The sequence below is a fragment of the Triticum aestivum genome, chromosome 1D, assembly GCF_018294505.1.
Source record: "Triticum aestivum cultivar Chinese Spring chromosome 1D, IWGSC CS RefSeq v2.1, whole genome shotgun sequence".
In the NCBI taxonomy this organism is placed as follows: Eukaryota; Viridiplantae; Streptophyta; class Magnoliopsida; order Poales; family Poaceae; genus Triticum; species Triticum aestivum.
Window position 1 is genome coordinate 137660507 of NC_057796.1, and position 13197 is coordinate 137673703.

General features: G+C 45.7%; 2 protein-coding genes across 3 annotated transcripts; both read left to right on the top strand.

Annotated features, from left to right (window-relative positions):
* Nucleotides 1–565: 565 nt before the first annotated feature.
* Nucleotides 566–5050, top strand: LOC123180758 (uncharacterized). Of its 2 annotated transcripts, none has more exons than XR_006491210.1 (9): nucleotides 566–798; nucleotides 1083–1163; nucleotides 2168–2285; nucleotides 2386–2480; nucleotides 2570–2641; nucleotides 2838–3167; nucleotides 3263–3371; nucleotides 3782–3963; nucleotides 4635–5050. XR_006491210.1 is itself a non-coding variant. In XM_044592894.1 (9 exons), the coding sequence occupies exons 1-9, from the start codon at nucleotides 598–600 to the stop codon at nucleotides 4720–4722; spliced, it is 1269 nt and encodes a 422-aa protein (XP_044448829.1). In that variant the 5' UTR covers nucleotides 567–597; the 3' UTR covers nucleotides 4723–5050. The 2 variants fall into 2 exon arrangements, 1 of the variants encoding a protein (XP_044448829.1); XM_044592894.1 differs by having other exon boundaries at nucleotides 567–798; nucleotides 3789–3963.
* A 2249-nt stretch (nucleotides 5051–7299) lies between these two features.
* LOC123180759 (40S ribosomal protein S7) lies at nucleotides 7300–9240 on the top strand. Its single transcript, XM_044592895.1, has 5 exons — nucleotides 7300–7510; nucleotides 7600–7673; nucleotides 7779–7902; nucleotides 8574–8756; nucleotides 8934–9240. Exons 1-5 carry the CDS (start codon nucleotides 7316–7318, stop codon nucleotides 9054–9056), a joined length of 699 nt encoding a protein of 232 aa, XP_044448830.1. The 5' UTR covers nucleotides 7300–7315; the 3' UTR covers nucleotides 9057–9240.
* Nucleotides 9241–13197: the final 3957 nt, after the last annotated feature.

Sequence of the window (13197 nt, forward strand, 5' to 3'; positions counted from 1 at the left end):
TCGCACTGTATGAGCGGCATCGACAAGCCACAGAGACGCCGCGCGAGCGCCGAGCTTGGTGGACGGCCGGACAAATCCATGCCCGCAAACCGTTGGCGGCGGCGGGCGGACGAACCCGTACCTACATGCGGTGATGCGCCCTTGCCGAGGCTGCGGGAGAGGCTCCCCGACCACTCCATCGCTTGGCGCAACAACCGGCAGCCGAAAAAGCTAAATCCGGCGGTCCGTGATGAAGTGCCACAGATCCGGTGGCCCGCCGACGCAGAGGGGAGGGAGGGGAGGCCTCGTGCGCGTGGCGGCCTTTCGGCGTGCTCCTGCAGTCTGCTTTCGCCGGAATCTTGGGCGGCGGCGCAAGGGGAGGAGGAGAGGTGGTTGGTGGGGAAAGCGCGGGCTGAAATGTCCCCCCACCAACCGCTTCCACTTATATGCAGGGCACCGCAGCCGCGAGGGGGAAACCCGCGTATTCTCGGGTTGGGGTCGGGATTTTGCTGCGCCCCTCAAAATTTTTTGCGGGCCAGGGCGGAATGTGGGGTCTGATCGGGCTGGTTTTTCCGCCCCGGCCCGCATTTTGACGGTTATTTTGCGGGTCGGGGCGGGATGCGGGGTGTGCTAGAATTGCTCTTTAATGACCCAAAAGCTTTGGTTACGCGATTACTACCGGTTAACATTTCTAAGGCAACCCCACGAAACTTCGTTCCATCTCTGCGAGATCTGCCGTGCTTCTCCCCTTGCTCCCCGTACCGACTCCCGGTTCTTTTCTCCGGTTCCTCGGCGATGGTCGTCTGCAAATGCCGCAAGGTTACTTCTTGATCATTTCTCCACCTATTCGGCGATGCCCCTGCGGTCTCCTGCGTGTTCTTTCTGTTGCGCGTCGACATGTGAGGGGGGATTTTGGATCTGGGCAGGGGAAGTACGCGGTGGCGGATTTGGCGTTCGCGTGGCCTGGATCTGAGAGGGCACTGCGAGCGCGGATTCGAAATTTTAGTTTGGGGTTCTTGGATTTACTGCTGGCGTGTTGAGATTTGTCAGTGCTGCCTGAATTTTGTGTTGACAGGGCGTGTGTGCTTGCTTTGGATTTTCAGGCGACGAGGGTTTATTGCTTCGTCCACCAGGTTCCGGTCTGTGGCGAGTGCATCTGCTTCCCAGAACATCAATTATGCGTGGTGAGCTTTCCGACTTGATCCCCTCATCCCAATTAACTCAGAAAAAGGCAAAGCGGTTAATATGTGCTTGCTCAATGTGCTCCATCCTGTTTAGTGTCTATAGTGTATCACAAGTTTGTCTCTCATGTTAGCTGTTGTATATTGGCATTAAGCTTGCTGGACATGAGTGCCCTTTCAAATATATTGTTTCGCATATGCTTTGAAATGTGCTAGTAATATAGGTTTGTAATGTGAAATATACTTGTTTACAGTGTGATAGAAGATTGGATCACATGTGAGTACTGTTTAACAAATAGCTGCTGAGACAACATTTTTATGCCTGGTGCTGCTGCTAGAGTATCATATTTTTTACAATGCATTGGCTCTTAGTGCGCTCTCTTACGAGATGGTAGTTTTTAGAGACAACTACCCCAATGCATTGTATCTTACATATGCTTAATATTGGAGTAGCCCCCATTTTTATTAAGATACTTGACTTTTATTGGATGATACTATAAGAATGATATATGTGTTGGATTCCGTGTAGAGATGGGTTCTTAGATAAGAGATGGTTCCATCATCTCTTGTCAATAATTATGAATTACATAGACAAAAATCTGATGTGTGATGCTAAGAGAGCCTACGTAGGGCATTGGGAGAGACCTGACTATAAGTTAGATCCATCTTTTTTTTCCTCTCTAGTTTGGCCCTATAACAGATTCACAGCCCTACAATTTCCACCTCCACTTTCTTACTGAAACATTTGGAATTCATTATTGTTGCTTAGTCCTATTGCTGCACCTATGCTGTAAAATTTTGTGACACCATATATGTGCATGCTATGATCATATCATTTTCCTGTTCTGTTTATTTTGCGTGAAGAGAAATTTAATAATCACATGTAAGTATATAACGTTGCTATTGGCTTCATATCAGCTACTTGCATTATATTCTTACAATTCTGTTAAAGTAATCGTGTAACATTAATTTTACAAAACTAATATCCTCTTTTTTACTTTCTGTAGGTAAAAAACTATGCTGAATGGGTTGTTAATTCTGATTATGACTGGCCACAACACTGTTCTTTGTGTAATTTGGTTCTAGAAGCTGCAAGTGAAGAAACTACACGATTGGGTTGCCTCCGTATGTATTGCTTCAAGTAGAATATTTGAATCCATTCGTCTCTTGGAGCCACCTTCACTAAATATAACACGATATATTTTGTCTTCTTGACATCTTTTAGATGTGATGCACACAAAATGCTTGATATCACATGTCCAAAGTTTTCCTGCACAAACAGCACCAGCAGGATTTGTCTGCCCCTCATGTTCAATTCCTGTAAGCTAATCTCTGGCTTGATATGCTATTACTTTGAGGTTCCAACAGTTCTTTTAACCTTAACATGTGACATAGTTATTTCCTGACAGATATGGCCTCCTTCGAGTATTAAAGATACAGGCTCCAGCCTCCATGCTAAACTGAAGGAAGCAGTAGTCCAGGTTAGTCCTTCAAATCAGTTCCTTCTTGCAAGATCAAAACCACTAATTTTCCTTGAATTTTTCCCTTTGTTTTTATTTGTGCGAATAAATTCTTCTTTGGTGCACTATGACACATTTACCTATGAACTACGACTCTTTTAGCTAAGTATATTTACTGCACTGTTTGACAAAGCTTGCACTTTGTAACATGTCGCAGACTGGTCTGGAGAAGAATGTATTTGGGAATCATTTTGTGACAATGCCTAAAGCTGATGCCTGCACACCCCCTACATTTGCTTCAGACCCCCTTAAGCGTCTATCATATTCTGGTGAATCTACTGATGCAAACATGCTTAACTCTTCGAAAGATGCAACTTTATCATCAGCAGTACTCTCCCAGGGGGATACATATCCTGCTGGGATGTACTCTTCTGGGACTCTTAGCCATGTGGAACCAGAAATAGTTGAAATAGATGGTCCTAGTACCATAGCAACAAAGTTCCCAGAGCAGGAGCCCAATTTCATCAGAAGTCCAAGCCCGCACGGGGTAAGTCATGACATATCCTTGTGTATATGGTTAGCGTCTGTTTGTTTTCTGTTCACCTTAAGCAGAGTTAGTGATCCTATTCCTTCGTTATGTAGCCTAGTGCCACGACAAGAAAAGGTGCTAACTATGTTGAGAGACAAAATTCAGAGATGTCTTATTATGCTGATGATGAAGATGCAAACCGCAAAAAGTACACTAAAAGGGGTAAGAATGCCATTATCAAAAAATCTATTTTCTACTTCCGTCTTTATGTCAGGTCCTTCTTTTCTTGAGTTATACCGAGCTTTTGTCATAAGATTATTTGATTTTTCCCCAATATTTGAGGTGACATTTCTGTCTCAAATTAGTTGCCAAACACTAGTCATGTTTCCAATCACCCACAAAATAATTACTATTTTATTTATCTCAGTTTGATGTGTTAACCTCGTCTTCTACCACCCCTCTTACAATACACCTCTATTCCCAGGGCTGTGATACATCTAACATGAAATGTACATGTATATATATGCTGGAAATGCATAAGACTATTTAGATTGGTTCATATGTAACTAGTCAATTCTAGGTGGAACATTTATTTCAAAAGATGGTTGTGCTTGTTTCTTATGAAGCTTCAGTTTACAGGTACATACCGTCACAAATTTTTAAGGATGCTGCTACCTTTTTGGTCTAGTGCCCTGCCAACATTACCAGTTACAGCACCCCCTAAAAAGGAAAATGATGCTCCAGAAGGCCGGTCACGACATCAGAGGACGTCACGAATCGATCCCACAAAGATCTTACTTGCAATGGCAATCATGTAAGGTTTCTGCCATGCAATTGTTTTAGCCTCTGACTAATATTCTCCTGCAATGGATCTTAATTTCGTGAAGTAATGTTCAAAACGGATATTACATGGCTGAAGTTTTATTACTGTATTATGGAAGATGTAATACATTCAGAAGTAAATGATTATTTTGTGCTTTGAATATATAAGATGGCCAGCACTGTTAGTTTTCCCCCTTGATTCATCTGGGTCTCTGTTTGAGTGGCCTCCTACCCATATTTCTAGCAAATTTGAGGGAAATAACCAGAAATTGGTACTCGCAGTATTATGTTTTTAATTTGAGTTCTGTACAATCAGCAAGGTTGCTAGCTGTGCAATTTGATTTTTTTTTTCTTTAGAGATGTTGCACCATTTATTATCAGAGTGTTCGTCTATGAGTATGATATCCATTTCTATATTCTTGATTTTATGTGTATAAATAAATAGATATGTCTGTTCCTTCATTCTGTTAGCTTGATTTGTGACATAGCAAGCAGTTCTGTGTGTCTTAGATGCGAGTCCTGTAAAGCTAATAGTCTGTCTAATGAAAAACTTTAAGATGTGTTTCATTTCCTTATTTTAATTTTGCCTTTTAGTTTGTGTTGGATGCAAAGATTTTATTATTCTTGATTTAATTAACCTGCATTAATGTGCTGTTAATGCAGGGCATGTATAGCAACGATGGGAATTCTCTACTACCGGTTGTCGCAGCGCAGTCTTTCTGAAAACTTTGCCCATGATGAGGCTCAGTAGTAGAGTTGAAACTTCCAACTTGCAGTTTGTTTCTGGTACTGCCTTGCTGCTGATTCAAGGGTTTTACCCTGCCTGTATTATTTTCCATTTCCCCCTTTTTGGGCCTTTCAGGGTGGTTGTGGATGGGAAGGTGGAGGTAGTGATTATAGTTACATAAGAGTTATAGCAGACTGGTTTTATATGCTGATTCATCTGTTATCTTATACCAGACGGGAAATTGTTGAAGTTGTCAACTATTTTCTTATTCCTGTTGTCGCGCCTTCTGAACTGCTACAGGTGTTACTTTGATCGAGCCATTCTAAAACATCGCTGTGTTATTTCTCCAGTATTTTTCACTTGTCACGATGATGCTGGGAAATTATAGGCGTCTTATGCACAACATGGCAGGAGATCATGATATTCTTTTAGTTTGCAAACGCAGATGCTGATTAATTTCAGCAGGAATAAAAGTGCAACAATTATATATGACACAGAAATGCAATGTTGCCCGTAGCTACTTCCATAATAGCAATACATGTTGCAAAAAGTCACTTTGGAACCCGGGTGCATTGGAGCCCTATTTTTTGAACTGTGAAAATGCTATTTTGAAATCCTGTAAAGCTAATAGCATTATTCACTATTTGGAGATCATCATTTTGTCATTTTTGTATAGGTCGCATATTTACTTATTTCATCACCAAACTTTACACATGTGTAATATACATCTGTATGATCATGTAGAATTTTTTTCAGAATTTTTTGAAACATTAAATGTGATTTTCAAAGTATTTAAAATAAGGTCCTTCAATACACCGGGTTCCAAAAATCCGCTCTCTATCTGTTGCATATAAGTAAATTCATATATAGTTCACGGGTGTTATTTCTCCTCGCCATGTTCTAATTTCACTATTGTTTGCATTTTTTTGTCGGGTAGCTTACCAACCTGACCGCTTGGTCTAATTTCACTCATCGAAACAAATATTTTTTTTTAGAAATGGCAGTTCATCAAACTAAATTGATATATGACCTCTTACTACTTTCGAACATTCATCCCTTATAGTCACATGTATCTGTTGGTGCTTGGCAAGAAGTCATCTTTGTTAGTGACCTGCGTCCTCAGAGTGGGCCGGGTTGGATGGAAGGACCCAACAGATGGGCTTGGGATGCTAACATGGAGAAAGGAACAACACACTACTAATAGGATATTCCTCAAAAAAAAACTACTAATAGGATTTTCTAAAAAAAAACTACTAATAAGATTGACTCCCCTCAAAAAGAAAAAAAACTAATAGGATTGTCTAAAAAAAAAGAAACTACTAATAGGAGGAACGACAGAAGTGGAAGGTGACTTGGAACGGAACGACGACTAGAGCCGAGGCTTGTTTGCGTGTGCTTGTACTCTTCTTTCACTGGTCTTGTCGATTCTTCATTGACGAGTTTTCACTCCATCTCTAGCTCAGTTGTAATTGAACCTATTGATAGCTGGATTCTAACATTTGGTATCAGACCCATAGATTCTTTGCAAATGTCACCAGACACCCTCAAACCCACACTTGAAATATCCTTCCAACATCTCATATCATCACCATGGAGGATGAGATGATGAGACTTAGTTGATGAAAGCGATGCAGGAATTCGCGTTGACGAATCCAGTAATTGACACCGAGAGTGGTCTGTGTACATGGCACTGGTAAACATAAAGGAGACCACAACAATTTCTTTTTCAATGAACTCTACCTCATACCGACACTCTCATGCTCACGCCCCCTCGCTAGCAGCATTGTCCTCATCTCTGGCGAGCACGTCTATGTGCAACATCGCCTCCACCAACTGTTGGGTCGCAGCCTCTTTGTTTGCGGCGACGACCACGAACATCTCTACGCCGACCACAACCTTTACCCCCCTACATTAGGCGACGTCAACTCCGTGCTTGCTCAAAACACGACCACTCTCTTGGTCCGCAAGGATGATCTCCACTTCGTGCCACCCACTAGTGTCAGCATGCCTTCTTCCAAGCTCGTCGTGTCCACTGTGCTCTCTCCATCCTCGACCAAGCGTGACGTCGTTGCCACGACATCGACAACCACCATATGCTTGACCACCGTCCATAAGGGGTGTGTACTCGATGAAGCGTTAGCTACATCCTCCCTGATGGCCATACTGGCTTCCTTGACCACTGGCTCAATGGCAGCAACTTCCACGATGACATCTAAGGTCATTCACGTGCCTGCCGCTACTCCTTGTCCGTCCTCATCTGGCGACACTAACATCGTCATTAGCCTGCCCGTCACCCGTCACCCATCAAAAATAAATAATTAGCAATTAATCTCTTATCTTAGTTAATCCAATAAAGCAAATCAATCATGGGCACATTGTCTGTTTAAGCAATGACAGAAAATCTATGCTTTAAATATAATTTTTTTGCGGGCAAAATATAATTTTGTTTTATTCTATCTGTTTTGCATCATAATTTATCCCGTATAGTCCTCCTATATATTGTGTTAATAATAATAATATTTGGATCATGCGGCAACGCCTGGGCACATACATAGTCCAATTTTTTTGTTGATAAAGATCGAAATTGGGCTAGTGCGACAGGCCTTCTGTACCGAGCATGGCCCAGCCCACAAATAGACCTATAAAATCGTATCCCACTACTCGCGGCCGCCTCCAAACCCTACCTCCGTGGCCGCCACCCCTCGACACCCTCAGGCGAAGAAAGGGCGAAAGCACCATGTACACGGCGAGGAAGAAGATCCAGAAGGACAAGGGCCTCGAGCCCTCTGAGTTCGAGGACTCCGTCGCGCAGGTAGCTAGGAAGCCCTCTCGTCTCACGTCACTGCTGTTGCGCGTGGTCTCTGCGCTCCGTGTTTCACCACCGCGGTTTCGTGTTTGTAGGCATTCTTCGACCTGGAGAATGGCAGCCAGGAGCTCAAGAGCGACGTTAAAGACCTCTACATCAACGCCGCCTTGTAAGTCATCGGCCAGTCTTAACCTTGGTTTTCGTTTCTGTTGAGTAGCAGTCCAAGTGGTAGCGAGGTGTGATGGTTTCTGGTTTGTGCTGCCTCGTGTTGCAGCCAGATGGATGTTGCAGGGAACAGGAAGGCCGTGGTCATCCACGTGCCGTACAGGCTCCGCAAGAACTTCAGGAAGATCCACGTCAGGCTCGTCAGGGAGCTCGAGAAGAAGTTCAGCGGCAAGGTTAGTGAATTGCCATTCACCTTGTTAGAATCCTTTCCTTTGAGAACAGTGTGATCTGGAGTAGTAATCAGTATTTTACATAGGAATAAGTCGGAGTAAGTTCGCTAGTCCGAAGGATTGCTTATGTGTTGTAGATTTCGTAGACAAAGATGGTATTCCCCTACGGCTATAGCAGTATACTACTTTACCAGAGAGCATGCCTGTATGCTCCTCCTGAATCCTGTTATGTTTTGCACTACACTCTGCTGCTACAAATACAATGCGATACCTCTGTGTGTGGAATGTTCACCAGTATGCTACAACCAGGATGCTGTACTCTTATGGGCATGTGTTTTCCGTTTGAAAGAGTTGTATTTACTCAAATGCTGTGGCAGTTATTTCTTATTTCCTTCTTTGTCAGGTGCCATTTACAATGTTTGTCATCTTTTATTCAATGTTACTGGTTTAAAGTCGAATTTGGTTGTTTGTCTAACGTTATTGCAGAGTAATTATTGTATTCACGTCACTTCCCTCTAATTGCCAAATATACTCTGTTCGAGAAATTTCTTCATAGTTGTGTCCTTCGCTTAGCAAAATGCCAAAAGCCCCCAATTACACTGAAGCAAATGTTAGCCATTGTCCCGTTTGTTCCGTGCTTGTTGAAATGTGTGGTTGACTAGGAATCAATGTAGGATGTTGTTATTGTTGCAACAAGGCGGATTGTGAGGCCACCCAAGAAGGGTTCTGCTGTTGTTCGCCCTCGTACCAGGACTTTGACCGCTGTTCATGATGGTCTTTTGGAGGATGTTGTGTACCCAGCTGAGATTGTGGGGAAACGTGTCAGATATCGCCTAGATGGCTCGAAGATCATTAAGGTAAGATTTGACCACTGCATTGATATAGCTGATTATTGTCTAGACAATTTTTGATTAGCCTGAACTTTTACATCTCTATTTCGCCCTTGTAATTCCTTCCAAATTGATCAACATTGACACTTTTGATCCAAACAATTTTTTGTTGGTGCCCTGTTTATTTTACTGGTGTTGTTGCAGATCTTCTTGTACCCAAAGGAACGCAACAACACAGAGTACAAGTTGGATACCTTCACTGCAGTGTACCGCAGGCTTTGTGGCAAGGATGTTGTGTACGAGTACCTGGTTGCCGAAACTGCTTGAAGATCCATCTTGATTTGCATATTGGCCCTCTTGTTCATGTATTGAATTTGCGACGGCTTGCTTGAGCTTGTTGTTGCTCGGATCATGTATTCGAAAAATCAAAATTATAGCTGTGATGCCAAACCTAAATATTTGCTAGTTCGAGATGGTAATGAGTGAAAAGTGTTGAATTTTGAGCTTTAAATTAAGTTGCACTTGTTCTATTATGTGACGAGTAAACACTGAGTTAGTCTCCTTGAAAATTCAGGCCCCTGAAATTGTAGGGGCTGAACCCTTGAAATGTCCTAGCCTCTAACCTGGAAACCTTGTAAGGGAATGGATACCTCTTGAAGTGGTGGTTGCCTCTGACCTCCATTGTGTCCACCGCTTTCTACCCCCAGCAACCAGTGGTGTTGGGGATGCACGAAAGCACTAGCAGCTGCTCCCTGGGCTGTGTGTCTGCCATTGATGTCGTGACAGAAACAGCAACCGGAGCCAGCCGGCAACACTGAGCGAGGTGGGCAGCTGCACTGCGGTGGTGTTGGGCAAGGTGTGGACGACGGTGGTAGGCAGCTGCGCTGTGTGGTGCAGCGCTGGCCGAGCTCAGGCGACGACGCTAGGTTAGGACCCCAGCTCTAGGTCGTGATGGAGGCGGCGTTGTGCCGGGTGTGAGGATCTCACCAAACGGGTGGTGGATTAAGAGATGGAAGGGGGAAGGAGAGGAAGAGAGGCTTTTCTGGCCGGGACTGTGTCTCTAGGGATTTAATCTGGTCGGAGCCATGCCCGGCTCCCGCTACATGGGCGGCAGCCACAGCTCCGGCTCCAGTGACTCCTCCACGTCGGCCTACGCATCCATCTCTGCTTCGACCTCGTCGAAGAGCGCGGCGGTCGCCACCCGTTCCTGCCCGATGAACCGCCGGCCTTCACATAGGCCTCATTCTGGATAAACTTCGGCCTGCTGCTCCGCCATCTCGGTAGCTTGGGCGACCGCGAACTCCGCCTCGTCCTTCATGCTGAAGCCCGGAGCCGGAGCCGGCGCCAGCTACTCCTCCGGTTGCTCCGCCTCCTATGAATCGGCCACCTCCATCGGAGCCGGCTGCTGCTCCTCTTCCTCCTCCGCCTCCGGCTCCGGCGAGTCTGAAAGCAAGTTGACCGCGATGCGTGCTGCACGCCTCACCCGAATCTCCTGGTCAATCTGGAACCAGCGCTTCGGTGTGAGCATAGCATACATGATCTTTTGCCGAACCATGGCAAAGTCGGAGGGCGTGGGAAGAGCGGGAGAGAGGTGGTGGATGGGCTCGGGCTGGCAGCGCGGAGAGGGAGGCGGTGGATGTGGCTGGGTTGGGGGACGGCGGCCGACTTAAATAGCCGGATTTGGCCTCGGGCGGCGAGCTGGAGCGGCGCCACACGACATTCATACCCCCCCGAGGAGACGTTCATCGAACCGCCGGGTTTTCAGGCAATTCCGTCTAGGACCCCATTGTGAGTCCGACGTGGCGGAAATGGCCGGGCGCGCCCGGGCGCTCTCATATCGGCCCCATATTTGGGATGGATATGAGAGGTGCCGGTCAGTCCAGGCGTTTGAGGCCCGTTTAAGGAGCCCGTCTTGGTCGCATTTTTGCGACTAGTCAGCGACCGGGCCGTCCATCCGGTTGTTTGTTTAGGGTGCCCGGTTGTAGATGCTCTAAGCATTTCTACATATTTTATCTCTGAGCATTTTAGGAGTTATGTTTGAAAAGATGATTTTGGGAGTTAATATGCGGAGGAAGGCTAGTGATGCTCTTACTAGTCATGTCTATATTCGTGCTGGTGACCAGTGAGAACTGGTCAGATCTGTTATAAAAGTTCATCGGAGTACAAAACATCTCAAATATAAAAACATTTCGTCAGAACTAGTGAACTGCTTAGATCTATTATATAAGTTCATCAGAGTACAAAACATCTCAAATATAATAAAAATCATATCGAGATGCTGAGACCATCGAACGACCACTACTGTCGTCAGAACGAGCTGCGGACGTGCCACTGTTGGCGCTCTCCTAGCAGAGACGGCTTACCTTGTTGATGACAGTCGATAAGTCTTCGTACCCGTGCCCCTAAGGACCAGCATGATGGAGCCGCAATCGGCGCCATTGAACTCTTACATAGATCTGAAGTACCTAAAACCAAATCTCGCCACATGACGAGAAAGCCTAACCTCACCATCCCAAGGAGACAAGAAGAATCTACGACGGAGTTCCGTCGACTACGTTGGGATGGACAAGCTCGAGGGGGATCGGAGCCCGGAAGACAAACTCGAAGAAGAAACGCCGCCATCCGCCCGAGCGCTGCACCCGCGAGGACTAAAAAAGCTCCTAACCTAAACTACCAACCTGAGCGGAGGCACCGTGATTCCCTTCCATGCCACCGGTCGCCGGAGTGGCAAGAAGAGGGGAGGCGAATCCACGAACTCACTGGTGAAGCCTGGAGGGGAGAGTTTTCCCTAGCCGCCTGGGGTTAGGGGAGGAAGATGAGAGGAATTTTCTGCCCTAGGTTAGTGATGCGGAGCATCCTACGGACATCACCATGTCAAGAGTCCATTTGGCAAGTGACACGTGCGACATCTATTTCACATATATGAAGGTGAATCATCTCCTTTACACTTGTTCACTTGACCCCTTTAAGGATGGTATACTACTTGACACTCCTCTCTTGTGCACACATAGGTATTGTCGGAGCTTCACGGATGACGAGGAGGAGTCCAAGAACAAGAGTACATCTACACCATCCTTAAGGGAAGCATGGAATGGAAGGAAGAAGAGGCTGCCCGAAGTAGGCGAGAACCATGGATGAAGAGTGGTACAACCGGTCAGGAACACTGGTACAACCGGTCCAATCAGTCCAACTACCGCTCCAACTGGGAACCTTGCTGGAATTTAAGCGGTACAAGCCAGTACTACCACGGTTGTCCTGGTAGTTACAGAATAACTGGTAAAACCGGTCCTTTGGTACAACCCGTCTACTTGCCGCAGAGTTGCCTGAGTGGCCTTGTATCTTTCCCATTTCACCCCTCACTTAGCCCTTCATGGCTAGGACTATATATACTCTTCCCCACCTCATTTCTAAGGTTAGCTAAGAATAGATCTCATATCATAGAGCTTAGCTCATGTACCTCCCCTTGTGAGATTCCTCTTAGGAGAAGATCCATGAGTGGATTCAAGGCCTCTTTGGAGAAGATCCCCCAAGTGGATATCAAGACCCCATCATGGGAAGATTCCTCCATGGAATTCAATGTGACACCCCTGTAATTAAGCTACAGTGATCTCTCACAAATGATGCCATGTCACCTCCATTTTACTAAGCTTAATTGTCACTTAGTTGAAAGCTAATTCAAATTTAAATTCAAATGCAAGTCAAATATTTGCATCTTCAAACATGCCAAAAAAATAGTTCATAATTTTGTGAATAATCCATAGTAATCATTTGAAGGCAGGAAACATCACCAAACTCCCCAATTTGCCCCTGGAAATTAAAACAGGGTTAAACAGCCCCATTTTAGCTCCATTTAAATGCAAACATAATTTTAATAAATTCAAACAGACTCCAAAATTTTCATGGCAGCCCAAGATATTGCTTTGTCTTTATTGCCAATTTGCAAATTAAACTCAATTCATTTAGAGTGAGAAAGAAATGAAAAGAAGAAAAGGAATAAATAAATAGAAAAAGAAAAGGAAAAAAGAGAAAGGGTGCATTGTGCACTTGGGCTCTGTGTGCACAGTGCACCAGGCCCAGCCCACCAGCGCCCTTCTTGAACCCCCTGTTCATCACGTGCATGCTTGCTGCCTCGCGCACGTCCACGCCGCCGATCTGCCCCGTGTCGGCCATCCGAGCCACCCCGATGAAGATAAGGCTGCCCCTGCCGCCCTAGGGTTCGCCCACGCCCACTGCCCCTAGCGGTATTTCCCCTCTCGTCCCAGATCCACCTCTTTGAGCCCGCCCGAGCGCTACTGCCGGCGCGCCATCGCTGTTCTCGCGGCCACCGTCGTCCCCGCGCCGTGCGACCAAGTCAGGGAGCACCGCCGTCGACTGCTACATCTTCCTCGCCCATGAGACCAAACCCGGAGCCTCTATGTCGCGGGATCGACCCGTCTTCCTTCTCGGTCACCGCAGATCGCCGCCGCTG

Coding starts and splice junctions, on each gene's coding strand:
- LOC123180758 (XM_044592894.1), top strand. CDS start 598: ATGCGGGGTGTGCTAGAATTGCTCTTTAATGACCCAAAAGCTTTGGTT. Junction 1,164..2,167: donor CAGAACATCAATTATGCGTG/GTGAGCTTTCCG, acceptor TACTTTCTGTAG/GTAAAAAACTATGCTGAATG. Junction 3,168..3,262: donor GAAGTCCAAGCCCGCACGGG/GTAAGTCATGAC, acceptor TTCGTTATGTAG/CCTAGTGCCACGACAAGAAA.
- LOC123180759 (XM_044592895.1), top strand. CDS start 7,316: ATGGCCCAGCCCACAAATAGACCTATAAAATCGTATCCCACTACTCGC. Junction 7,511..7,599: donor TCGAGGACTCCGTCGCGCAG/GTAGCTAGGAAG, acceptor TCGTGTTTGTAG/GCATTCTTCGACCTGGAGAA. Junction 8,757..8,933: donor ATGGCTCGAAGATCATTAAG/GTAAGATTTGAC, acceptor GTGTTGTTGCAG/ATCTTCTTGTACCCAAAGGA.